The sequence below is a fragment of the Heterocephalus glaber genome, unplaced genomic scaffold, assembly GCF_053883595.1.
Source record: "Heterocephalus glaber isolate CG9 unplaced genomic scaffold, H.glaber_assembly_v1.0 deba00001687, whole genome shotgun sequence".
NCBI classification, from domain to species: domain Eukaryota; kingdom Metazoa; phylum Chordata; class Mammalia; order Rodentia; family Bathyergidae; genus Heterocephalus; species Heterocephalus glaber.
The window spans coordinates 19,645,519-19,671,144 of record NW_028258412.1 but is presented as its reverse complement, the minus strand read 5'-3'; the positions used below and the strand labels follow the sequence as shown (position 1 = coordinate 19,671,144).

The window sequence follows — 25,626 nt, the reverse complement described above, 5'->3', positions numbered from 1 at the left end:
ACTTGGGAAGCTGAGGCAGGAGGATCACTGAGAGTTTGAGGCCAGCCTGGGCTACATAGTGAGTTCAAGGCCAGCCTGAACTGCATAGTGAGACCCTGTCTAAAAAAAAGGGGGGGGGGGCTCATCGAGGTAGGCCCGGGGCGGAGGCCGGGACACGGATGCTCCTCGATGCCTGGCGGCCCAAGCATCTCACCACTCCTTCCCCTCGCCCACTCTGGGCTGCCCATCCAAGAGGCATTTTTGAAAAAAATCACAATTTGGCTGTGAAAAAGGACATGAGGAGACTAAAAACTTGGGATTTTGCTGATCAGGATGAAACCAAAGTTGAAAGACTTTTCAAATCTGTTGCTGGTGGTGCTCTGTGACTATGTCCTTAGAGAAGCTGAATATCTTCTTTTTTGGGGGGGTCCTGGGGATCGAACTTGGGTCATTGCGCTTGTGCAGCAGGCGGCAAAACCACTAAGTTAAATCCTCAGCCCCTGAATATCATCTTTTTGGTACCGGGGATCAAACTCGGGACCTTGCGCTTGCACGGCAGGCACCGGAACCACTGAGCTAAATCCCTGGCCCAGAATATCTTCTTTTGAGAGAGCTTGGTCATGTAACACTAAGCAACAGCACAGTGTCAGTGGATTTCCAGTATTTCAATAGTGCTAATGGGACACTGAGGAATGTATCTGTCCTGCTGTTGGAGGCCAACACCAATCAGACTGTCATCACCAAGTACCTCCTAACCAATGAGTCCCAGGGAACACTCGAGTTTGAGTGCTTCTACTTCAAAGAGGCTGGTGATTACTGGTTCATCATGACTCCTGAAGTGTCAGACAACAGTACTTTAGTTCCCTGGCTGGAGAAGCATGCTTTTCTTGAGGTGGAATGGTCTTTCATGTTGACTTGAATAGGACATCCCAGGCAGCAGAAGACACCTTCCAGGTAGGCCTTTTTACCAGTCAACCTCTATGCCCATTTCCTGTGGACAAGCCCAACATGTTGGTGGATGTCATCTTCACCAACAATCTCCCTGAGACAAGTCCAGGACAGCCACTGGAGAGAAGAACCTGCAAAAGGAAAGAGCTCATGCAAAGTCAGTGGGTTGGGTTTGGCTGTGCACCTGTGGGGCCAGAAGCCTATGTCACCGTGGTGCTGAAGCTGCTTGGCCGAAACTCAGTCATTACTTCTATAGCACCCATTGACCTGCCTCGGAAATTTGGATTCAAGTTGCTGATGGTGCCGGATCTCATGTGTGAGTCCGGGGTGGAGGTGCTGGTCTTGCCTCCACCAGGTATCTTTGTCCGTGGAGTAGTTATTGTCTTCAAGGAGGCCCCAGACACCCTGGGGAAGGGAACAATTAAGCTGGCTGAAAACAGCTTACCTCTTGGAAAGAGAAGAACAGTATTTAACTGCACTTTGACATGGGAAAGAATAAATATTGCTTTAACTATGGCAATTCAAGAAGAAGCCATTTTTCTGCAAAGGAGAAGGACTGCATGCTAATTTAGGGAAATATAGCTTTCCAGCCATCCACCGGAGGCTCCAGTGAAGTCCAACAACATTGTGACTGTCACGGGGATATCTCTGTGCTTGTTCAGCACCATGGCCACTGTGCTCATCACACTGTGGAGGAGGTTTGGACCGCCCCCAAAGTGCAGCACCCCTGCTCGACACAACTCTACCCATTCCCCCGGCTTCCAGAAGAACTCAGATGAGGAGAACATATGTGAACTGAGTGAGCAGAATGGGAGCTTTTCTGATGGGAGTGACAGGCCTGGGGGGAATCCAGAGGACACTGGCATCCTCTGACCTACAGGTGCAGTGGGCCAGTGACTCCTGAGGACGATGTCTCTGGCAGTGAGAGCTTTCAGTCTAATGTACAGATTATCTGTGTTTAGCCCCCTCTGTTTAGCAACCGCCTTGCCCAGCATCAGTTGAAAGAGATGAAGAAAGGTCTGACAGAAACCACCAAGTGTACCATGTGTCTCAGAGTCTCCTGACAGAAACTGCCATTGATGCTGCAGCTGGACGCCCCCCCCTTAGACTTCGAAAGCCCAGAAGCAGCAGCAACAGTAGCAGCAAACAAGTTCCAGATCAAATCCCCATTTTTAGACTCACCCATGGTGAGTGCTGGGGAAAGGCCTCGCTCCAGGCTGGATGCCAGCTGTGCCATCAGCCCCAGCCAGATCCTGATGTGAAGGTCACAGCTGAGGCACATGGGAAGCAGAGGGGGCTCTTCTGAGAGGAGCCATACCAGGAATTCCCACTTCAGGAGAACAGCCAGTTTTCATGAAACCAAACAGGCCTGGCCATTCCGGGAGAGGAACATGTCCACTCTGACTCCATGGCAAGTCCCCACCTACAGTTCTAGGACACAGACCTGGGACCATGCAGAGGGCAGGTTGAGGCCTCCAAGTTGAGGCATCCACCTGCTTCCTGAAAAATTGGAACATTACCAAGGGGCAGGGGGAACCAGTGGTCCCCTGAGCCCTGTCCCTAAATCCTACACCATGGGGCAGCCCACAAGGAAACCAGACCTGGCAGATCATCAGGCAGGGTTAGCGGCAGGAGTTGAGAGAACACAGACTCAACAGAGCCCGGAGGGGACCATCCCCCAGTCACAGAAGTGTCTTAAGGGAGCAGTCTTCTCTCCCCCACCTGCCCCAAAGATGGTTACCAGAGGGTCAGTCCACTGAGCCCTTCTCAATTTAGAAAAGACAAATGTCAGAGCTTCCTGGCCCATCCTGAGTTTGCTTTCTACGACAACACATCATTTGGCCTCACTGAGGGTGAGCAGAGGATGCTGGACCTTCCAGGATATTTTGGGTCTAATGAAGAGGATGAAACCACGAGCACACTTAGTGTGGAGAAGCCGGTAATCTAGATCAAGAATCTACCTGAGATTTTTTGTGATTGGGGTCCCTTGCCCAGGTTGTGATATTGACTGTTCACATTGTTCTGTGGACTGTTTTGTATAACTGTTTGTACACCCTCTTGTAGGACACAATGTGGGGAGGAAGTAGCTCACAGAGAGGAGAATGTGTGTGTGTATACACGTTTTAATTCATAAGGAAGAAATTATTTATCCTGAATTTTCCTTTTGTTATCCTATGTCTATTGGCTTGTTACTAATAACAATAATAAAATTTAAATAAAAGCAAAGCAAAAAAAAAAAGTCGGAATTCTAATCTACATGCATCTGACCCCCCCCAAACCTGGTGACTTCAACTATTATACCATTTCCAGTTGATCTTTGCTCCAAGAATTTATTTTCTTTTCCTCATTGATCTACGTGTTGAGTTGGAGTCTCACTGTGTGGCCTAGGCTGGTGCCCCACTGCTGCCTCAGCCTCTTGAGCAGCTTGGACTACAGGAGCCTACCACTGTGCCCAGCTAAAGAATTTTTTTTTTTCATTTTTTGTGGTAGTGGTAGTTGGAGGGGGGAGGTTGAACCCAGGACCTTGTACATACACTTTTTATTTTTATTTTTTTCTTAAATTCTTTTATTGGTCATTTTAGGTATACAATATGTTCACATTTATCATTGGGTGCTTGTACCTGTACATGATGTATCTTGGTTCTTATTTTTTCCCCATTCCCTGTGCTCCCTTCGCCCCCTCCACCTTCCCTATTTATAAAGACTTTGTTTCCATTTTTTCCTTTTCTCATAATTTTTCCTTTTCCCTTCCCCTCCCACTTCCCCTACCCCTTTGGACATTTTCTTCCTATTTCAAATTATCAATTATTCATTTTAATCATTTTAATCCTTATTTACACTTTCAGTTTCTCACACTAGAGAAACTATTCGGTATTTACACATGTGTGTCCTATTTATTTCACTTAAGAGTATGGCCTCAGTTTGCAGCCATTTACCTATAAATGTCTATAGTTTCTCATTCTTTATGGCTGAGTAGTACTCCATTTTATAAAAAAAAAAACTTCTTTATCCAGTTTCCAGTTGATGGGCACTTGGGCTGTTTCCAAGCTTTAGCTATTACAAACTGTGCCGCTATAAACATGGGTCCACATATATCACTGTGGTATGATTCTTTTAATTCTTTGGGGAAGATACCCAGTAGGGGAATAGCTGGGTCAAATGGGACCTCTGGCCCTAGTTCTTCGAGGTATCTTCACACTGGTTTCCATAGTGGTTGCACCAGTCTGCACTCCCACCAACAATGGAGAAGGGTTCCTTTCTCCCTACACCCCCCGCCACCATTTGTTATTGATTTCTTGATAGCAGCCATTCTTTCTGGGGTGAGGTGGAATCTCAGTGTTGTTTTCATCTGCATCTCTCGAATGACCAGTGATGTTGAACATTTTTTCATATGTTTATTTGCTGCTTTTACTTCGTCTGAGAAATGTCTGTTCATATCAGATGCCCATTTTTGAATTGGGTCTTTGAATTTGGGGGGTCTGATTTTTTTCAATTCTTTATATATTCTAGATAGTAGTCCTTTGTCTGAGGTACAGCTGCTAAAATTTTTTCCCACACTGTAGGCTGTCTCTCAGCTCTGTTGGTGGTTTCTCTTGCAGTGGAGAAGTTTTTATTAAGATGAGATCCCAGTTTTTGATTCTTTGTTGCACATATACTTTAAAAAATAGGCTTATGTTTCCTGTGTTTGGTGTTGGGATGGAACCAAAGGCCTCATGCATGCTAAGCCCTAGCTTTACCACTGACTTACATATCCAGTGCAATAGACTTTATTGCTCTATTTATTTGCTTATTTTTTTTCCAGTGCTGGGGATTGAACCCAGCTCCTTCACACTGAACTCCTCCACCCACCCCCCTTTTTTTTGGTACAGGGATCAAACTTGGGTCCTTGCGCTTGCACAGCAGGTGGCGAAACCACTGAGCTAAATCCCCAGCCCTTTCTTACTTTTTAGAGATAGGATCTTGCTAAGTCACTAAGTTGCTCAGGCTAGGCTCGAACTCATGATCTTCCTGCCTCAGCCTCCCAGAGTGCTGGGATTACAGGCATGTACCACACCTGGCTAATAGACTTTAAATTTTTGAGCAGGAAAACTGAATGGGAAACACTGAGTTCCTATATACTGCTTCCATAAGTCTCCGTATTTCCCTATGATTAATCTCTCATACTTGTGCGTGCCCATTACAATTGCTGATCCAACATTGACACGTAATGAGTCTGTAGCTGACATTAGTGCTCACTGTTCCCTATGTACATTCCATGGCTTTTGAGAAATGTATAATTACACGTCTACCATTATGGTACCATCCAAAACAGTCTCTGTGCCCTAAGTTTCCCATGTCCCACCTGTTCATCCCTCCCATCATCCATCTCCAAGCCCAGCAACTTGTTTGTTGGGAATTGAACCCATGCTAGCCTAGGACTTTTATTACTGAGCTACGTCTTCACCCTATTTTTTTTTTTTTTGGCTTTTTGAGAAAGTCTCACTTTGAAGTTCAGTCTGGACTTGAACTACGTAGCCCAGGTTGCCCTCAAAGTTATGAATTCATGGTGATCTTCCTGCCTCAGCTTCCTGAATGCAGGGATAACAGATGTGCATCACCAGCCTAGCTACAAATAAGGCTTCTATGAGCATTTGTGTGTAGGGTTTTTTTTTACGGTACCAGCGATCAAACTCTGGTCCTTCCGCTTACAAGGCAGGCACCAGAACCACTGAGCTAAATCCAAGGCCCATGTGTAGATTTTTTGCTGGATATGTTTCCAAACTCACTTGGGTAAATTTAACTTTTGTATTTATGACACACATTCTCCTAGATTCTAGAACAATGAATATACTTTAAAAAGTAAGCATACTTGAGATCCTCTTGCCTCAGCTTCCCAGAGTGCTGGGATTACAGGCGTGTGCCACACTGCTCAGCTCTTCTTTCAGTATCTTTTGAGGTAATTATTAACATCATCTTTCAGATCTTTTCCAAAGCGTATGTACACACACACACACACACACACACACACATCAGTATTTTCTGGGCATGGTGGCCCATGAGTAAATCCCAGCATTTGGAAGGCTGAGGTACTGACTGCCTCAAGTTCAAGGCCAGACTGGGCTGTATAGCCAGACTTAAACAAAAAAGTTGTAATTTATGGGTTGGACTCCCATGGGTGGCCCTGATCATCTCCCACAGGGTCACTTGAGTGGCCACAGCTGGCTGCTGGGTGGTCTAGGATGGTCTTATCTCGTCCAGCCTCAAGAGACTCACCTGGGCTTCTTCACGTGGGTGTAACTGTCCCAGGAGGCAATGGTAGCTGCCAGACCTAGGCTTGTAGGTCCCATGACATTCATGCTACGTGCTGTTTGTTGGTCAAAGCCCAAAAGGAGTAGGGGAATACATTCCATCTTTAAAAACTTTGCTTGGGCCAAGGATTTAGCTCAGTGGTTCCAAGCAAGCGCAAGGACCCGAGTTCTATCCCCAGTACAAAAAAAACAACAAAAAACTTCGCTAATCTGAATGCATCCAGGATTATTATATTGCATATAATTATAAATAACTGAAAGCTGCATATCCATAGAATAGACTTCTACACCTGGCAGCAAGTCGCTTTCTTTGCAATCATCAAAATGCATCAACTGTGTTATACAGCACGCATGCTTCTAGCTAATAAAAGGAGCCATCTTATATTCAGCTGTTGTATTTAGACAGCAATGCCTGTAGGGGAGGGGTGGACAATACAGATGGGGAGAAACGGATGTTCAGTATTGAAAGGGAGGAAAGTGTCAGTGGAGCCGTAATTGTTTCTCAAGGTGTCCAGTTATACTGACTGTTTCAGGGACCACAGAAAATGCCACTCCCACCCATTGCTTAAGGCTGGGAGAAAACTGCTAAGAAAGCCAGACACCAGGACCCAGAGCTCTGCCACTCTCAGCACTGGCTTCACAACAAAGGAAAAATGTGCCTCCAGCAGGGCCAGCCCCCCCACCCCCAAGGGCAAGAATATTTTCAAAACAGTAACAATAACAGAAACAAAGGACACAAACACAACCTGGCAGTTATTTAATTTGGTTCTTAGAAATTCAGAACACCAATTTGTGAGGGTACATTCCATTTGTCAGAGCAAAAAGGGATCGGATGTAGCCCCTGAGCTGAGGAACAGCTTTGATTTTTGGTAAAATCTGCGAGTCCACCACTCTCTGATCCACCTTGCGCTGCTCTGAAATCTGGTATCTCTACACAAAAAGAAAAGTAAACATTTAAAAACAAGCACAGGTACCAAGCTATTCCGCTAAGGAATTCAATCTCACCACCCTTCCCTTGGGGCTGCGAAATACCATGTCTTTGAATGAAAGCAGTGTTTCTTGTTTCTTTTGTCCACTTTAGTACACATCAAGGAGAAATAGCATATTTCTGACACTCTTCAGTGCTTACACTTGTTTTTCCTTCTGTGCAATAAAGCTTAGCCTGCTCTATTTTCAATCCCAACGAAGAGGGACAGGATAGAACCTCACCTCTTTCTCGGTGTCGAAGATCTCACCCTCCTGGTGTCTGGGCCTCCGCAGCTTCTTCTTTTTGAAGTAAGCATCAGTGAGGTGTTTGGGGATTTTCACGTTGCTGATATCAATTTTGGTGGAGGTGGCAATGACAAACTTCTGGTGTGTTCTACGCAGAGGAACTCGATTAAGGTTAAGAGGACCTGGAGGAAAAAATTAATTTAGTGAGCTAAAAGGGAAATAATCACTTAATAACTGAGCAGGAATTAAGCCTGATTTGGAGAAATTCCAAAATTGTCCCAGCACCTGGAATGTCCCCAAATCTTCATTTGTTTAGCCCCCCTCTGCCTCAATCTTTTTCAAGTGAGCCAGGCTAGAAAGAGGCGCAGTCACATATACAGGCTGGTCACATTTACAGTACCCCGAAACTGCATATTGCTTGTCTGGAACCAACAATTCACTTTTCATGTTTACAAACTCCATCCCGATACCAAGTGACAGTAACTCCAAGTTTATGCAGGGTGACTTCCTTGGGAATAGAGGCCAGTTGTGGATTTTAGTCGATAGTTACTTGATGTGTTGCCATGAAAAATGTAAATACCCACCACCACATAACCCTTAGGATATACAAGGCAATAAAACGGGGCCCAGCAGCTCTTGGCATTAAGTGGCTTCCATGAAGTGGGTAGCAACTGTATGCACTACAAGTGTTTAAAAGTCTAAGTTGTGGCCAGGTGTGGTGGGCACACACATATAATCCTAGCTATCCGGAGGCACAGGGAAGAGGATCACAAATTCAAGGCCAGCTGAGGGAATTTAGCAAGACAGCGTCAAAAACAGAGCAACCTAATTAGAGCCCCAAATTTCAAAGAATATAGCCAGGCACGGTGGAGCACAGCTGTAACCTAACCACCTGGGAGACCGAGCCTGGAGGATCGCTGTGAGTTTGAGGTCAGCCTAGACTACACAGTGAGACCTGTCTCAAAAAAAGCAACACAACAGCAACAACAAAAACCCATATAATAATAAAAAGAAAAAATGCAAGGATTTTCTTACCAGTCACAAGTAGCAAGCCACTGGCCAGCTGCTTCAGGAAAACCACTCTCTGTAAATTAAATGAAATAGTTTTTTTCGATACTGGGGACCAAACTCAGGAGCTTGCACTTGCCAGGCAGGTGCGGTGCCACTGAGCTAAATGCCTGGCCCTATTGAATAGTTTTTAACTGCAATGAAATCTGACTTTTGGATTAATCAAATTTATGGGGCATCTAAATTTGGCAAAGGAAATTTCTTCATGCATGTTGTTCAGCATTTCTGGAAGCAAATCACACTAGCCTATTTAAGAAGTACACATAAACATGTTTTGGAGCAAATGGGCCTGTGTCGTTTATTATATAACCAACAGCAGAAAATGATTATGGATTAAACTTGGTAAAGAATCCTACAAACACAGGATCCAGCCCTCCAGGCAGATGCCCAAGCCCCACAGGCTAAGGTTCTCTGCTCACCTTGCCTCGGTGGCGCCCAGTGAGGATGATCAAGACGGTGCCGGGAGTGATGCTAGCTCGAAGTTTCCTCACGTGCTGACTGAAGGGCTTTTTGCCGTGGCTCAACAGCTTTCGGGGCACATCTTCAGTAGGGTAATACCTAGGCTGGAGAAAGCACATGGGTTCCAGTTAAGAAAGTCCTTAAGCTCAGGACAGCTGACTTTGGTTGGCAAAGGAACCTCTGCTCCAGCTATTCTTACTTATTTGAAACCATACTCTATTGCCTTTTCCTTTTTTTCTAAGTAGATTTAAAATTTGAAAACATTGCTTCTGTATCTTCTATGTACAAAACATGATGGGAATAATTTAACAAAAGATGTGTATTCTAATACAAAGACAGGATCAAGCAGGTTACCTTTATAAACTTCGGATAAAGGCAAACCTCAGGGATGGCATGGCAGGCTAGTTTCTACAGTTCTGGAGCAGCACCCTCAAGCCTTACTAGCTGCTGACCCTGTAGCATAAACTCTTTCAGAAAAACACACCCTGGCCAGCGTAATGGTGTGCATCTGTAATCCCAGCACTCGGGAGGCTGAGGCAGGAGGATCACTGAGTTCCAGGCCAACCTGGGCTATATAGTGAGACCCTGTCTCAAAAACAAACAAAAAACCCCATGTCTGACATACATTTTATATCTTAGAAACAAAGGAGGGCACGCTGGAGATTTAGCTCAGTGGTTCCACCGCCTGCCTTGCAAGCGCAAGGACCCGTGTTCGATCCCCAGTACCAAAAAAAACAAAAAACGGGGCTGGGGATTTAGCTCAGTGGTTCCATAACCTGCCTTGTAAGCCCAAGGACCTGAGTTTGATCCCTGGTACAAAAAAATAGTAGGTATTAGCACTGACAGTTTGCTTAGCGTTAAAATACACACATACACAAGGACTATAAAGAACTACAATCACAGGCAGTGCATGCCTGTAATCTCAACCCTCAGGAGGCTGAGGCAGGAGGATTGCTGCCATTTGGAGGCCCACCTGGGGGCCACAGAGTGAGTTCAAGACCAGCTTGAACTATACAGTAAGACCCAGTCTCAAAAACAACTACACCTCACAATAGCTAGTACTTTCTGTTATGTGGGATTGAGGGTCTCAGGCATGTTAGGCAACCACTGTACTATAAGCCACAACCCCAGCCCTAATAACTTAGTTCTAACCATACCATAGCATTACTGTGCTCACTTTCACTACAAACCTCAATAGAAATAAAGCTCAGAAAGAAAGGTGACTTATTTAAGGTGTATTTTACACAAAGTGGTGTATTTTAAAGCCAAGTTGCAAACCCAGAACCATTTACCTTCCGTTAGCGTGTTTCTGTTTAACAGAAACTTATGAGTGCATACAAACATCTTCATAGCACTGAAGCCTAACCTAAAAATCCATTTCCGTGTCCTCCAACTCTTACCATTTTGCGAAGCTTAACCACCCGGGTACCGCCATTTTTGTCACCACCAACTGGTTTTGTGATAGTAGCAAGAACCTTCTCCTTCTTTTTCTTCTCAACCTACAAACACAAGTGCATCAGTAAGTCAGAGGCAGCCAAGTAAAGTTGAGAACTAATTTGCAGTAATTCCCCTCTTCCCTTACCTTGGATTTAGCAGCCGAGTACTTCCTCTTGTACAAAGCCTTTCTGGAATACATAGCAGATCGGGAGTATCTACCAATTCCTCTAACCAGGACAGGGTTTCGGCTGCAGTGGGGCTGCCCCTTCTTGGATTTTTTAGCCGTCTTCACATTTTTAACCGTGCCAGTGGCATCAGCCTTCTTGGCTTTAGGTTTCTCCTCTTTAGTACTGGGCTTCTCAGCTTTTTCACCTGCCATCTACCAGTTTAAAAAAAAAAGCATTTCATCAATTATCCCGTAACAAGGCATAGCTAAAGCTGTTCATAGATAGGCTGAGCTGTCCTACTACAAACCTTCTTCCCCTAAGATATGGTCTTTCCTCCAAAACTGCAGACTTCTTCCCTAAACCTCAGGTAGTTATGCCTTTAGTAAATATTTAGCGGGACTTATTCATGTTTTGCGAATTTGAAACCGCGAGACAATCTTTAACGGTGTCCAAAGCTAGGAAGCAGAGTCTAGAACTTGAAACCGCTTACTTTTAAAGCCTTTGGTCTTCTTTTTTTTTTTTTTTTGGTACCGGGGGTCGAACTCGGGACCTTGCGCTTGCGAGGCAGGTGTCGGAACCACTGAGTTAAATCCCCAGCCCCCTGCTCTTAACTTTTAAGAACACCGTCTCATTCAAGAAATTCGGTTTAGAAGACCGAGACACTGCCCAAACGTGGCTAAAACTTCACCACCACGACAGAAACGCGACTTCCGGCTTTATTTCCGTGAGGAAGCAAAAGTTCTTGGCTAGTGCCACAAATCTCAACGTGGCTAAGGCAAGCTCAGAGACGCATTCTATAACCAGGGCCCAGGATTGCAGAGTATGCGCCACTGCTCTGCCCCTCTAGCCTCGTCAGCTCGCTGCGGCGTCTCTCAGGAGCCGCGCGTCCCGCCAACCTAAGCAGGTTGCGAGCAGCCGCGGAGCCTCTACTGCACACCATCTCACCCTCTTTGCTCCCCGCCGTCAACCCAGTCGAAAGAAATAAGGCGTCCAAGAGGCCTCTCAGATAACCCTGGGCATGTCCGACCCATGTAGGTATCGACTTAAAGTCCTCTGGTTTCGGATGGCGAAGGATTGAGGTCCTGGAATCGAGTCTCGTACAGAGGCCTGCCGTTCTTACCTTGCAAAATGGGAAAGAGAACTAAATTCCTGGCTTCCGGTCTATAAGCAATGACGGAAGGGATCGAGTCTTACTTACTTCCGGGTCAGGGACATCATGGGAAGTGTAGTTTTTCCTCTATCATAGCCAATGTAATATGTCCTGGTTAGGGAGCTCTGTGTCCTAGTAACAGGTAAAGGTAAGAACCGTTTATCTTAGTGTTTCATTTAAACTGGACGTGGTAGGGGTATGGGATTTAGCTCAGTGGTTTCGCCGCCTGCTGTGCCAAGCGCAAGGAGACCCGAGTTCGATCCCTGGAACCAAAAATAAATAAATAAGCTGGGCGTTGTGGCGCACTTCTGTAATCCCAGCACTGGAAAGGCTGAGGCAGAAGGATCTCAGCAAGTTCAAGGCCAGCCTGGGCTACACAGTGAAATCCTGTCTCAAAACAAATAAAAAATGACTTTTATCTTATAAACCACCAATTTTTTTTTAATTTTAAATTTTAAGAGCCGCTGGCTATCTGCATGATAGCGTGCTTGGCTAACATGCTCAAGGCCCTGGGTCCAATAGCCCGTACTGGGGGGAAAAAATCACTGGCTTTTTAAAATTAATATTTAACCTTTAAACTTCTAAAGGTAGAATGAGCCAGATCAGGTATGTGCAGGGAAATAATTTCCCAATACTTCTCATGTAAATTCAAATTTTATATTCTTCTTTGCAATAAAACTGAATTTATTTATTTAATACTGGAATAGAATCTGAGGACTCTAGCTCTGAGCCATATCCCATCCCTTTTTATTTTTTTATTTCAAGACAGGGACTCACTATATAGCTCAAGCTGGCCTCCAACTCGTGATCCTCCTGCCTCAGTCTCCCTAGTGCTGGGATTACAGGTGAACAAGCTTATGTCTGAGTTGCAAAAATTCTCCGTTTCTTCTCTCTATTCCCCAGTTTGGTTTTGGCCACCCAATGAGACATAGGAAGCACCAGGACACCCTTTTCTTGCCTCTGTACTGAAAACCTTACAGAAGACAGTGACTATTTCAGGTCTGTCAAATAAATGCACAGATCAGAAAAATCTCAAAGTATTTCTGGAAACTGACTTAAAGTGATAATTTTTTGTTTGTTTGGTTTTTGAGACAGGGTCTTGCTACATAGTTAGGCTCTCTCAAGCTCATGGCGATCCTCCTTCCTGCCTCAGCCTCCCAAGTGCTGGGATTACAGGTGTGCGCCACAACTCCTGGCTAACAACTTTTTAAAAAAAACAGTAGCAAAGTTTTGTTAAAGATACGAAAAGAAACAGGGTCTGCAGAGCGAGTTTGGGCCAACTAAAAGTAGTAAAAAAGTATACCCTACAGCCAGCTATGGTGGCACACACCTATAATTTCAGCACTCAGGAGGCTGAGGCAGGAGGATTGCTGTGAGTTCAAGGCCAGCCTGGACTACATAGTGACTTCAAGGCCAGCCTGAGCTGGATAGTGAGATACTGTCCCCACCCCCCAAAAAAGTATACCCTACAGTATGAGGGTGGGCCACCATGCAAGGAAGAACAGTGTAAGCGCAAGGACCCGAGTTCAATCCCCGATACCAAACAAGAAAAAAAGAAAGAACACAGTGGTTTAAAGTGACAACTTTTAATTTTGCTGCCTGAGGACATTAGAAACACTGTAAGAAGCTGGACATGCCTGGTGGGCACACCTGGAATCAGCATTCTGAGAGGCTGAGACAAGAGGAACATGAATTTGAGCCCAGCCTGGGTTCAATCCCCACTACCACTGGTAAAAAAAAAAAAAAAGTTGCACTGCAAAGAATGCTTAGCAAGTGTGAGGCCCTGGGTTCAATCCCAGCCCTACAAAAAAATAAAGATGAAAGAGATCATTAACAAAGATGAAGAAAAAGAAATATTTTCTCATATTAAAATTAAAAAAATAATCGTTATCGTTTGAAAAAGAACATAACCCTTTGCTACTTCATAACACATAAAACAACACGTGTAATGTACACAAATAATGTATAAAAGAAATAAAGGGAAAAAAATCTGCCAGGGATTTTCACCTGGTAAATGCCCCCAAATGTTTGTTAAAAGACCAGCCACTGATATAAAAGCAAATCAACGCCCTCTTGTGTTTTGTTGTGGTATTGCAAAGCTCATGGTTCACGAGTTAAAATAGCATCAATATGTTGGTCATAGAGTGAACATTGTTAAGCACCTGGTTTTATCATATATAAAATGCTCGTTAATTCGTGCCCCGCTTTTATCACAAAGCAAATGTTTTAGCAGACACTGAAGCGTGATAAGTTTCAATAAAAGTTCCTCGTGAGGCAGGAATTTAAGATGAAAACACTGAGACCTGATTATAATGAAAACAAGTCCAGTAGGCATTTGCGCTGCAGGAGGGACACTGCCTTTGCCGTGTGGAAAGTGCTTGCTAGATGATAAGTCCTGGCACATCTGCTTTCTCATTTATAAAGCAGAGATGGACAGGCATGGTAGTGCAGCCTGTAATCCAGCACTCAGGGCCGGAAGCAGGAGGATCACCCTGAGTTTGTGGCCAGTCTGAGCTACATAGTGAGTTCAAGGCCACCCAGAACTGCACAGTGAGACCCTGTCTCATCTCAAATAATAATAATAATTATAAATAAAAATAAAACAGGATGGTATTGACAATATTGATAAGACCTCCTCCTTAAGTATTAATGTAAGGTCAACATAGTGATTTAGTCACTCAATAATTTTCTCATAAGGAAGTTTTTGGAAGCCCTATTTTTGGGGCAAAAACAAAGCAAAAACCCTCCTCAAACCCTGGAAATTAAATCTATATACCTATAAATGTAGATACAAGCTGGGCATGGTGGCGTACGCCTGTAATCCCAGCACTCGGGAGGCAGAGACAGGGGGATCGCCAGGAGTTCGAGGCCAGCTTGGGCTACAAAGTGAATTCAGGGCCAGCCTGAACATAAATGAGACCTTGTCTCAAAAAAAAAATGTAGATACAGACAGAAATACATGCACAGATATCCATGTATGTGCAAATACAAATATATACATGTTATGAATCATATACATATATATAAAGTTTAAAAAGTAAACTAGAAGCTAGGCATGATGGTGCACACCCAACTTTCAGGAGGCTGAGGGAGGAGGGTCACCATGAGTTCACAGCCAGCCTGAACTACATAGTGAGATCATGTTGCAAAAAAAAAAAAAAGTCTTAAGGGCCGGGGATTCAGCTCAGTGGTACTGCAGCTGTCTGGCAAGCTTAAGGTCCTGAGTTTGATTCCAGATACTGGAAAAAAAGCCTTAAATAAATCAATAAAAGTAAACTAGAGATTGCAAGTGCAAGGTCTCGAGTTCAATCCTCGGTACAAAAAAAAAAAAAAAAAAGAGTAAACTAGAGATATGGGTGCAGTGGTACACACCTCTAATCCCAGCAGTCTGAGAGAGTGAAGCTAAATTGCTGAGGCCTAGATGATTTAGTGAAACCCTGTCTCAAAATTAATAAAAAATTAAAAGAGGGTGGGGATGTAATTCTGTGTGAACACCCTAGGTTTAATCCCCAGGACTTTCAAACAAATGAATAAATAAAAAGTGAGAAGTAAACTAGGCACAGTAGTAGATGCTTGTAATTGTAGCAACTTGGGAGGCTGAAGCAGAGGAACATTAAATTCAAGATCACCCTAAGCAATTTAGTGAGACCCTGTCTCAAATTTAAAAATCAAGTGGTCTGAGAATATAGCTCAGCACTCCCTGGAGTCATTCCCCAGTAAAACACCACACACACACGCACACACACCAATATAAAAAGTCAACATGGTGGCACATGACTGTAATCCTAATACTCTGGGAAGCTGAGGCAGGAGGATCTTGAGTTCAAGGCCAGTATGGACTACATAGTGAGGAACTGTCTCAAAAAAACCCCAAACAGATCCCTGGTACCAAAAAAACCCACCAAAAAACCCAAAACAAAACAAAACAAATCCTTATATGTATTATGTACTTGAGCAGGTATGGGATGTGTGTGGTTGTACAAGTGTAGAGAAAAGTGTGGAAATATACCCACCAAACCATTAGCGCTGCTGGGGCCTGGGATAAGGAGGATATATACATTGAGGAGAACAAAATTGCTATTTTTATTTGGCTTGATGCAAGAAAATTGCATTGTTTTCAGTCAACTAAAATATCTTTCAGTGAATCTGCCTTGAGCTTGTTATAAGCCAGGCACGGTGCTAGGCTCTGGGCGAGTGCAGACAAGGAAGACAACGTCAATGGCCTTAAAAGGAACTTGTAATCTGGGGGAGAGGCAGGAGGTTTAGCCAGCAGCAGTGTTGCAATGTGCTTGGTGCTGATAGGCAGCCCCCAGAGCCTAGGAAGGGGCCCTCTGTTTTATTTTCAGGATGTGATCAAGGGTCATGTGCCAGTGTTCCTGGGAAGAGCTGCTAATATTGGGGTTCAGTCTTGCATGACGTTCTGTTTCTAGATGGAGAATGGTGTGAGGAATATGCTGGGCCAAAAGAACTAAATTTTGAGAGCCAGGCATGGTGGTACACACTGTAATCCCAGCATTTGGGAGGCTAAGGCAGGAGGATCACTGTGAGTTCAAGGCCAGCCTGAACTACATAGTGAGACTCTATCTCAAACAGAACAAAACACAAAACAAAACTTGTGGATTTCATCCTAAAAGCCCCTGCATCTGCAAGGAATAGGATAGATTCCAGCACCTGCAGATGTTCCAAGTCCCTTATGCACAGTGGCACGGTGTTTGGAATGAACCTCACACATTCTCCTGTCTGTCTGTCTGTCTGTCTCCCTTCCTTCCTTCCTCTCTCTTTTTTCTTTCTTTTTTTGGGGGGAGGGGTTTGGAGACAGGGTCTCACTATGTAATTCAGGCTGGCCTTGAACTCACTATGTAGCCCAAGGTGGCCTGGAACTTGGGGCAATCCTCCTGCCTCAGGCTCCTGAGTGCTGGCATTACAGGTGTGTGTCACCATACCTGGCTGAGAGTTGTTTGTATTCGAATGAGATGGAGAGTATTAGGAAAAAAAATGAGGAATTCAAAGTTTGTTTTTGTGGTACCAGGGATCAAACTCAAGACCTTGCGCTTCTGAGGCAGGCGGCGGCAACACTGAGCTAAATCCCAAGCCCAAGAATTTGAAGTTATATAGTTGTGGATTAAGCTGGGTGAGGTGGCCTATACTTGTGGTTCTAGTTTCTCAGGAGGCTGAGGTAGGAGGATTACAAGTTTCAGGCCAGCCTGGGCAACTTAGTGAGACCCTGTCTCTCCAAACCACCTCCTCCTAAAAAAAAAAAAAAAAAAAAAAAAAAGGCCAAGTCTGTAGTTTAGCATTCCACTCCTTGTGTTCAATCCCTAGTACTGGAATGGGGTGGGGGTGGAGGAGACTAGATGAGAACTAAAATTCTGCCTCTGTTATTTCCTAGACTGCAGCCTTTAATGAATCATGTGGGCATTTGTCCAGTTAAACATCTTCTCACCCTGAGCCACAATACTCTCCGGTCATGGTCTGTTTCCAGCTTTACCTTTTACTTTCAGTCTTCACAGGGTAACCTAAGTAAATTCTTTGTTTGTTTTTTGGTGGTACTGGAGATTGAATTCAGGGCCTTTGTACTAAACTTACACCCCTATGTAGGGAACAGGGGAAGGGGACGTTACCAGAACCTCTGCAGTGAGTCCTGGTCTCCTGCGAGCCACGGCAGCACACGGCGAATTACAGGAAAGGTAGAAAAATGAGACTCAGAAGAAGCTGAGCTTTGGGTCTGATCAGTGCTGCTCTGGGCGGCAAAGACAAAAGCCCCCAGCTTACAACACCTTTTATTCAGTACCTCGTAACAAATGACTTGCAGAGAATTCAGTACATCGGGAGAAACAAATGTAACAAATGACTTGCAGAGAGTTCAGTAGTTCACTTTGGGATAAACAAGGTGTAACAAAAGGCTTGCAGAGAGTTCAGTACCTCTCGGGTAAACAAGATGTTAACAGTCCAAGAACAATGAGGAACTGAGCAGATGTTTGTTCTCCCAGGATGTTTCTTGTCCTGGAGAATCACAGCATCACTGGATCACTGAAGTCTCAGTTGTGACCAGAGGCCAAACTGGAGTTATTCTGTAGCTGGGCTGTAGGCAAGAGAACTAGGCTAACCAAATGATTTTTCCCTAGAATTATGTAGCATTGCTCCCAACACCCCTAGTCCTTTTTATTTTTTTGTTTTGACACAGAGTTTCACTAAATTGCCCAGGATGATCTCAAACTTGGGATCCTCCTGCTTCAGCCTCCAGTGCTGGGATGATGATGATGATGATGATGATGATGATGATGATGATGATGATGATAAACAGTGTCTTGTTTCGTAGTTCAGGGTGGTCTTGAACTCATTATGTAGCCCAGGGTGGCTTTGAACTTGTGATCCTCCTGCCTCAGGCTCCCCAGTAGATTGCAGGCATGTGCTACCAGGGTAGGCTCAGGTATTTTACTAAATGGCTCAGGTTTTTACCCAAATGCCGTTTCAGTGAATACTTGTCCCACTACCCCCACCCTCAACTGTCATCTCTAGACATTATTTGGAAAATTTCTGAAATAACCAATTCATAGGTTTTAAATTGCATACTGTGTCAAGGTATTGCAGTGCTTTGTTCCATTAGACCTTCTTTTACTTAATAACGGCCCTGAATGCAAGAGTCATGATGCTGGCAATTTGGATACACAAAAGAGAAGCTATAATGGTGCTTTTAAGTGAAAAAGGTGAACGTTCTCACCTTAATAAGAAAAAGAAATTAGATGCAGAGGTTGCAAAGATGTAAGAGTGAATCTTCTGCCTGTGAGACTGTGAGGAAGGAAAGAGAAATTCTCAAACTGCTAAAGTTACAGTCACAGTGCATGTTCAGTGCCTTGTTAAGGAAAAGGCATTAAATTTGTGGGTGAAGACACGAACAGAAAATGTTTTCCGAATTCATAGCAATGTTTTGCCACAGCAAGCATTGAGCTTATACAACAGTCTATTGTTTTTTTTTTGTTAAACCTTTATTGTGTTTAACTCACAAGTTAAACTTTATCACATGGATGTATAGGGAAAAACGCAGCATGTATAGGGTCTGGTACTATCTGAAGTTTCAGGCATCGACTAGGGGTTTTGAAACATAGCCACTGGGGCCAGGGATTTAGCTCAGTGGTTTCGCCGCCTGCTGCGCAAGCGTAAGGACCTGAGTTCAATTCCTGGTACCAAAAAGAGAAGAAAAGAAGCATATCTATCAAGGAGAAAGAGGAGTACTGTCTGTACTCTCACTCTCCTTTTTCGTCTTTTCTTTTCTTTTTGGTACCGGGGATCGAACTCGGGACGTTATGCTTGCTAGGCAGGTGGCAGAACCGCTGAACTAAATCCCTGGCCCTTTTCTTTTAGCCTTTTATATCTCTGTGTAGCATATATGTACATTTATGCCATTCTATCAATCAATTTGTTTTGCGGTGCTGGGGATGGAATTCAGGACCTTGTGCAAAATTCCCCAGCCCCTAAATCAATCAATTTTTAGAAAATTTATCTAGTTTACTGTACCTCCTCCTACAAGCGTTTTTTGTTCACTGTTACATACCCATAGTCGAAAACAGTTCCTAACAACTAGAAAACACCCAATGGGATATTTTTTGTTCTTGTCCCCCCAGCCCCAAGAGATGTTTATCATAACAGGTAACAATCACAAAGTGTTTGCAGTATAGGCCAGGCTCAATCCTAAGCGTTTGACATTTTTTTTCTTTTTTGGTATCGGGGATCGAAATCAGGACCTTGCACTTGTGAGGCAGGCGCTGCGCCACTGAGCTAAATCCCCGGCGCCGCGTTTGACATATTTAATCATCACAATAACCCTATAAAGAAAATACAATTACTACGTTATCTTTATTTTACAGGAAGCAAGGAGTGGAGGAACTTGAGGCTCAGAGAAATTAAGTCACTTTCCCAAGGCTACACAGCTAGTAAGTGGCCCAGCGATGTGTGGAAGGAAATGAATGAAACTGGACATGGCAGTCGGCGCGGAGATGGAAACTGACAGGGTGGGAGGGGCCCGACCCAGCGCGTGAGATGCTGAACGCGAAGCTCACACCCTGCAGCCGGGGTTTAAAGGAAAGAGGCACAGAGCTTCGGGAACTGCGCGGCGGAGGCGCTGAGAACACCACTACGTGCGAGGGCCGCTGGGCTCCTGCGGACGGGAAGCAGGAAGCGGCGGCGGGCGTCGCGCTGATGACGTCAAGTGGCGCCGGCGAGAGGGGCGGGGAGGGAGGAGGAGCGACCCGGGTTTGGGGGGCGGCTGCACAGTCTCTGGGATCCCCAGGCCTGGAGGGGGGGTCTGAGCGCGGCCAGCTGGCTCTGGCCCCCGTCCGGTCCCGAGCGGGCCTCCCTTGGGCCAGCCCGATGTGACCGGGTCCAGCGGAGCCTGAGTAAGGAGCGGGCCGGTCGCGGAGCCGGAGGGCGGGAGGAACATGACATCGCGGAGGTGAGAAGCCCGGAGGGGCCCGGCTGGGCCCTGGCCCGCCCCCCCCCCCCGCGTCTGTTCGGCCCTGCCCGGGAGGGGGCGCCCTGGCCGGGCTTTGGACTCCGGTCCCGGATGGGAGGTCGGCGCCTTCCCACCCCTCGCTCTCCTGAGCCCCCCAGGCCCATGGCTCCCCCACCCCGCGGGTCCCCATTCATTTCCTGTCTCCCCGAGTTCCGGCTCCCGGAGCCCCGGGGAAGCCCGTCTGGACGGGGGCAGGTAGAGCGGCCCCGAGAACTGCGGACGCCAGCGGCCCGGCTCGGCGCCGCATTCCTGACCCATTGCCTCATGAGAATTGCCTCATGGTGATTCTGAAATAACCCCGCGCACTCGGGGAGGCTCCTCGGCCCGGGACGCTGGAGGGGAGCTGCGCGGGGCCGGGCCGCGACAGCGAGTCGCTCTGGTCACTCAGCAGTGGGCGCGCATTCGGGGACTTCACCCAGGACCCCCAACCCCTTTGTGTACCCCTTTGCGTACCCCTTTGCATCTCCTTTCCCCCTACCCCTCACGTGCTAGAAATGGAAAAACTGACGGTATCTGCAGCCACTAAGAAGTATTTCCTTCCTCTGCGATCTTCGCTTTGGGAGGTGGGAGGGAAGGGAGAATGAGATCCTTTGGCAGTTCAGGGTAATAATACGACTCATAGCGAGCATTTACTTGTTTCTTACCAGGAGCCAAACACGTTTAATCCTCACAACTATCGTATGAGGCTAGTACTATTATCTCGTTCTAAAGATGAGTAACCTGCGTTTTGAAGTTAAGCATCTTGCCCTGTGTCACTCAGCCAATGAGTAGTGGAGCCCAGGATCTGCCATGTTAATCACCATGTTGCTGTTATTATTTTATGTAACTATTGCTAATCATTGGTAAGCCTTAATTTTGTTGTTAAACACTAGTGTGACCTCTGGTTTTCAGATAATGAGCCTGTTATTTTGTGTCACCACTCTTTACATAGACTCACACATAAGACCCTTTGTCTGTTCTTCTCCATGATTGTCCAGCTATGCCCATCTTCTTGAGCATTAGAAAAATGAGTTCAAGCTGTTGGGACTATTTGAATGAGAGACTTTTCAAAATATTAGAAATGTTTCCTTAAAGCACACCTGCTTGTTATTCATTCATGGACATATAACAAAAAAGGGGAGGAAAAAGACAACTGAAAATTCATAGGAAGTGAGTAACTTGGACAGGTCTCTTGGCAAGTGCTTGCAGATCTGAGTAATATATAACTGCATTTCAACAGAACAGTGTATGGCCTCAAATGTTGTAATTCTTTAGGGAGCTTTTAAATAAAACAGTTGTCTGTTCTTTAATCTGTCAAATAGTCATTGAGCCTTTTGTTCCTTGTGTCTGCTCCTCCAGACAAGTAAGGATCTGCTGTTTTAGGAGACAAAAAGACTGAGGGCAGGGGGTGGGGAGAGGGGTAGTAATAGACCCTACATTGTCCAGCTTGTTAGTTTAGAAGCAGGGAAGTGTAGGGATAGCCAAAGCAGCAAGTGGTCAAGATGACAGTTTGAAATGGAATAATTCCTTCTCCCCTCCAGCCCTGGTCCATCTTACCTATTATAAAAAATGAATGGTGTGCCACCTAAAAAGTCAGGTTACAAATGAAATGAAATGAAAACATCATCGGCAGTTATGATTTTTAAATCAGCTTCATTGGGATATAAGTGACATGCAGTAAACATGCGTATATCTAAGTGTACAATTTGATGAATTTTTGGGGGGACAGGGTCTTGCTGTGTCTTTCAGAGTGGTCTTGAACTCACTGTATGGCCCAGGTTGGCCTCAGACTCACAGTGATCCTCCTGCTTCAGCTTCCTGAGTGCTCGGATTACAGTTGTGCCCCACTGTCCCTGGCTGATTTGATTACTTTTGACGTGTATACATTTGGGAAACCATCACCACACTAAAGATAATGAACATATCCATCAAGCCGGTTGAAGATTCCTTGTGCCTTTTTATAATCCCTCTTGTTCTCAGGCAACCATTGTTTTGATTCTGTTATTATACATTATTTTTCATTTCCTAGACTTTTGTGTAAATGGAATTAAGCAGGATGTACTCTTTTTGCTTGGCTTTTTATATTTAGCACAGATGTTCTGAGATTCATCTGTGTGTCAGATAGTTTGTTAGTTTTTATTGCTTAGTCATATGGTATTCCACTATAAGATATACCTCAGTTTGTTTATCCATCCGCTGTTGACGGACATTTGGTTGTTTGCAGAGTTTAGCTTTTGCAAACAATAAGTGCTCTGAAATCTTGTGTACAAGTGTTTGTGTAGATACACAATTTCATTTCTTTATGGTTTATAGCTATAAATGGAATGGCAGAATCATATAGTAGCTATACATTTAACTTTTTCAGAAGTTGCCAACCTTTTTAAAAAGTGGCTTGTTTCTCCATATCCCTGCCAGCACTTGGTATCGTCAGTCTTTTTAATTTTAGTGGATATGTCATGGTAACTCAGTGCAGTTTTAATTTGTATTTTCTCCAATAGTAATATTGATTATCTATGTGCTTATTTGTCATCTATATATTTGCTTTCTTTTTTTGAGAGTCTTGCTGTATAGTTCAGAATAGGCCAGCCTTGAAGCCTTGAACTCATGATCCTCCTGTCTTAGCCTCTTGAGTTCTGGGGTTATAGGTGTGTGCCACCACGTCTGGCTTTGTATATTTTGTTTGTTGATGTGTCTGTTCAAATATTTTTTTTTTTTTGGTACTGGGGATCGAATTCAGGACCTTGTGATTGCAAGGTAGGAGGCGGCACCACTGCGCTGAATTCCCAGCCCTCAAATCTTTTGCGTGTTTATTTATTTTTGTTGGTACCAGGGATCAGGGATGGAACTCGGGTCCTTGTGCTTGTAAGGTAAGTGGCGGAACCACTAAGCCAAATCCCCTGCCCTCTTTTGCCTGTTTTAAAAAATCTAGATTTTGTTTTGTTTTGTTTGTTCTTTTGAGCCAGGTATGCTCTATAGTCCAGGCTGGCCTTGAACTCAGAGCAATCCCCCTGCCTCAGCCTTCCAAGTGCTAGGATTACAGACAGGCATGTGCCACCAGCCCAGCTTCTAGTTTGTTTTCTTATGGAGATTTCTTTATAGAATCTGAATACAAATGTCAGAATTGCAAATATTTTCTTCTAGTCTGTGGCTTGTGTTGTCTTTTTCTTTTTGGCAGTACTGGGGATTGAGCCCAGAGTACCTGCTAGCCAAGCGCTCTAGCATTGACTTGCATCCCGAACCATTTTTATATTATTCTGAGGCAGGGTCTCACAAAGTTGCTCTTGCTGACCCTGCACTCTTTATTCTGCTTCAGCCTCATGAGTAGCTGGGATTATAGGTGAGTCTCACCATGCCCAGCTTTCACTGTGCTTGGATACCTGGGGCTTTTAATTTTGATGAAGTCTAGTTTATCAATTTGTTTTTTCTTTCTTTTTTTTTTTTTTTTGGTACCGGGGATCAAATTTGGGTCCTTGCACTTGGGAGGCAGGTGGCAGAACCACTGAGCTAAATCCCTGGCCCATATCAATTTGTTTTTGTACAGATCATACTTTTGGTACCATTTCTGAGAGAACTTAACCCAAGGGCTCAAGTATTTGTTGTCTTCTACAAGTTTAATAATTTTAGATTTATAATTCACTTTGAATTAAATTTTGCACATGGAATGAAGTATCCCTCCCTTTCTCCCTCTCTTCCTTTCTTAAGTTTTTAAGACAGGGTTTCTCTGTGTAGTCCAGGCTGGTCTTGAACTCACTATGAAGCTCAGGAACTTGTGGCAACCCTCCTGCCTCAGCCTCCCAAATGCTGGGATTACAGGCATGCAGCACCATGCTAGGCACCTGTTTTTTTCTTACGGATATCCATTTGTTTTAGCACTATTTAAACATTTAAAAAAAAAAATTTAAGACAGAATCTCACTAAGTTACTAAATTTTCCAGGCTGGGCTTCAAGTTTTTTTTTTTGTACCAGGGATTGAACTCAGGACCTTGCACTTGTGAGGCAGGCACCGTGCCACTGAGCTAAATCCCCAGCCCTGGGCTTCAACTTGTGATTCTCCTGCCTCAGCCTCCCAGAGTGGCAGGATCATAAGTGTGTGCCACCCTCACAGCTTAGCACTATTTGTTGAAAAGACTATCTCTCTCCAGAGAGTTTGCACATTTGTTGAAAATTAGTTGTCCTTTTATGTACGGATCTGTTTCTGGACTTGATTATGTCTTTTGATTTATTTGTGTTTCCTTATGCCAGGATCACATGGTCTGAACTGTTGTAGCTTTATAATAAGTCTTGAGTGTTAGTTCGTCTAATTTCTTTCTTTTTTTTTTTTTTGGTACTGGGGATCAACTTGGGACCTTGCGCTTGTGAGGCAGTTTCCAGAACCACTGAGCTAGATTCCTGGCCCTACTTTCTTTTTCATACTATTTTTTTTTTTTTTTGTACTGGGGATCGAACTCAGGTCCTTGCGCTTGCGCAGCAGGTGGCGAAACCACTGAGCTAAGTCCCTGGCCCTTTCATACTATTTTGAACCTAATATTAATTCATTTGCAAAGTAGTGATCGAGCTGGGTAGGAAAAAAAGCAGTAAGAAAGGCAAAGATTCCGATTTTCATGAGTGAGAAAGAGAATCAACATGAATCCAATTTTATAATATGTGCTGCTGAAGCAAGCACTCAACATGAATCCATATGATAATTTCAGGTAGTAATAAATGCTGGGTGGGTGGAGTTCTGCAGAAATGTGAGGATGGGGAGAATACAATTTGTGGGTTTTGTTTTGTTTTTTTTTAGTAGTGGGGATTGAACCCAGGGTCTTCACATTCAGCTACATCCCCAGCCCTTTTTATTTTGAGACAAAGTGTCACCAAGTCATTAAGTTGCCCAGGATGGGCTTGAACTTCAGAACCTTTTGCCTCACTTTCCCAGAGTGCTGGGATTTTGGGTTTGGGCCCCACTGTCTGGTTTATAATTACTTTTGATAGGGAGTTTAAGGTCTCCCTGAGGAGGTGATAATATGAGCCTACATGTGCAGAACAAATATTCTGAATTTTGTTTTGCTGAAGTACTGCAGTATTTCCTATTTGTCAGGTTTAGATTTGTGTTTTGTTTTGTTTTTTTTTTGGTACCGGGGATCAAACTGAGGTCCTTGTGCTTGCGAGGCAGGCGGCAGAACCACTGAGCTAAATGCCCGGCCCCAGGTTTAGATTTTTGTATGCATTCAGTAAGTAAAATTTTGGTATATTCAGTGTTCTGATATCTGTCAGCATCCTAGGCAGAGAAACTAAGGGATTGAGCTGGCCATAGTGGCACATGCCTGTAATCCCAGCACTTGGGAGGCTGAGGCAGGAGGATTGCTGCAAGTTCCAGGCCAGTCTGGGCTTCCTAGTGAGACTCTGTCCCAAAAAACAACAAAAAAGAAACAAAACAAACAAACAAAAACA

General features: G+C 44.5%; 2 protein-coding genes and 1 pseudogene across 7 annotated transcripts in view; 2 read left to right on the top strand and 1 right to left on the bottom strand.

Annotated features, from left to right (window-relative positions):
- The first annotated feature begins 233 nt into the window (after positions 1–233).
- Positions 234–3,148, top strand: LOC101702286 (thrombospondin type-1 domain-containing protein 1-like; annotated as a pseudogene).
- A 3,809-nt stretch (positions 3,149–6,957) lies between these two features.
- Positions 6,958–11,699, bottom strand: Rpl6 (ribosomal protein L6). 3 transcript variants are annotated; one of them, XM_087198000.1, is made up of 7 exons: positions 11,679–11,699; positions 10,537–10,770; positions 10,355–10,453; positions 8,915–9,058; positions 8,463–8,511; positions 7,425–7,609; positions 6,958–7,145 (listed from the first exon to the last, which is right to left on the bottom strand). In XM_087198000.1, the coding sequence occupies exons 2-7, from the start codon at positions 10,768–10,770 to the stop codon at positions 6,993–6,995; spliced, it is 864 nt and encodes a 287-aa protein (XP_087054126.1). In that variant the 5' UTR covers positions 11,679–11,699; the 3' UTR covers positions 6,958–6,992. The 3 variants fall into 3 exon arrangements, with proteins under 3 accessions (XP_087054126.1, XP_004843823.1, XP_087054127.1); XM_004843766.4 differs by having other exon boundaries at positions 11,504–11,695; XM_087198001.1 differs by having other exon boundaries at positions 11,049–11,681.
- An 8,223-nt stretch (positions 11,700–19,922) lies between these two features.
- Positions 19,923–25,626, top strand: part of Ptpn11 (protein tyrosine phosphatase non-receptor type 11) — a 92,098-nt gene continuing 86,394 nt past the window's right edge. For 3 of the 4 annotated variants that reach the window (XM_004843764.4, XM_087198463.1, XM_087198464.1), the window contains exon 1: positions 19,926–20,157. In XM_004843764.4, the coding sequence (XP_004843821.1) occupies positions 20,144–20,157 (14 nt within the window). In that variant the 5' untranslated portion in view covers positions 19,926–20,143. Of the gene's footprint in view, positions 20,158–25,626 lie in introns of all 4 variants that reach the window. The other variant, XM_087198465.1, reaches the window with a different exon arrangement.

What these genes read in the sequence shown, in the direction of transcription:
- Rpl6 (XM_087198000.1), bottom strand. Translation starts at nt 10,770, where the DNA reads ATGGCAGGTGAAAAAGCTGAGAAGCCCAGTACTAAAGAGGAGAAACCT. An exon ending in TGGTTAAGCTTCGCAAAATG is followed by an intron (nt 9,059 to 10,354) that starts GTAAGAGTTGGA and finishes TGCTTTCTCCAG; the next exon opens with CCTAGGTATTACCCTACTGA. An exon ending in TGGCTTGCTACTTGTGACTG is followed by an intron (nt 7,610 to 8,462) that starts GTAAGAAAATCC and finishes TTTTTCCTCCAG; the next exon opens with GTCCTCTTAACCTTAATCGA.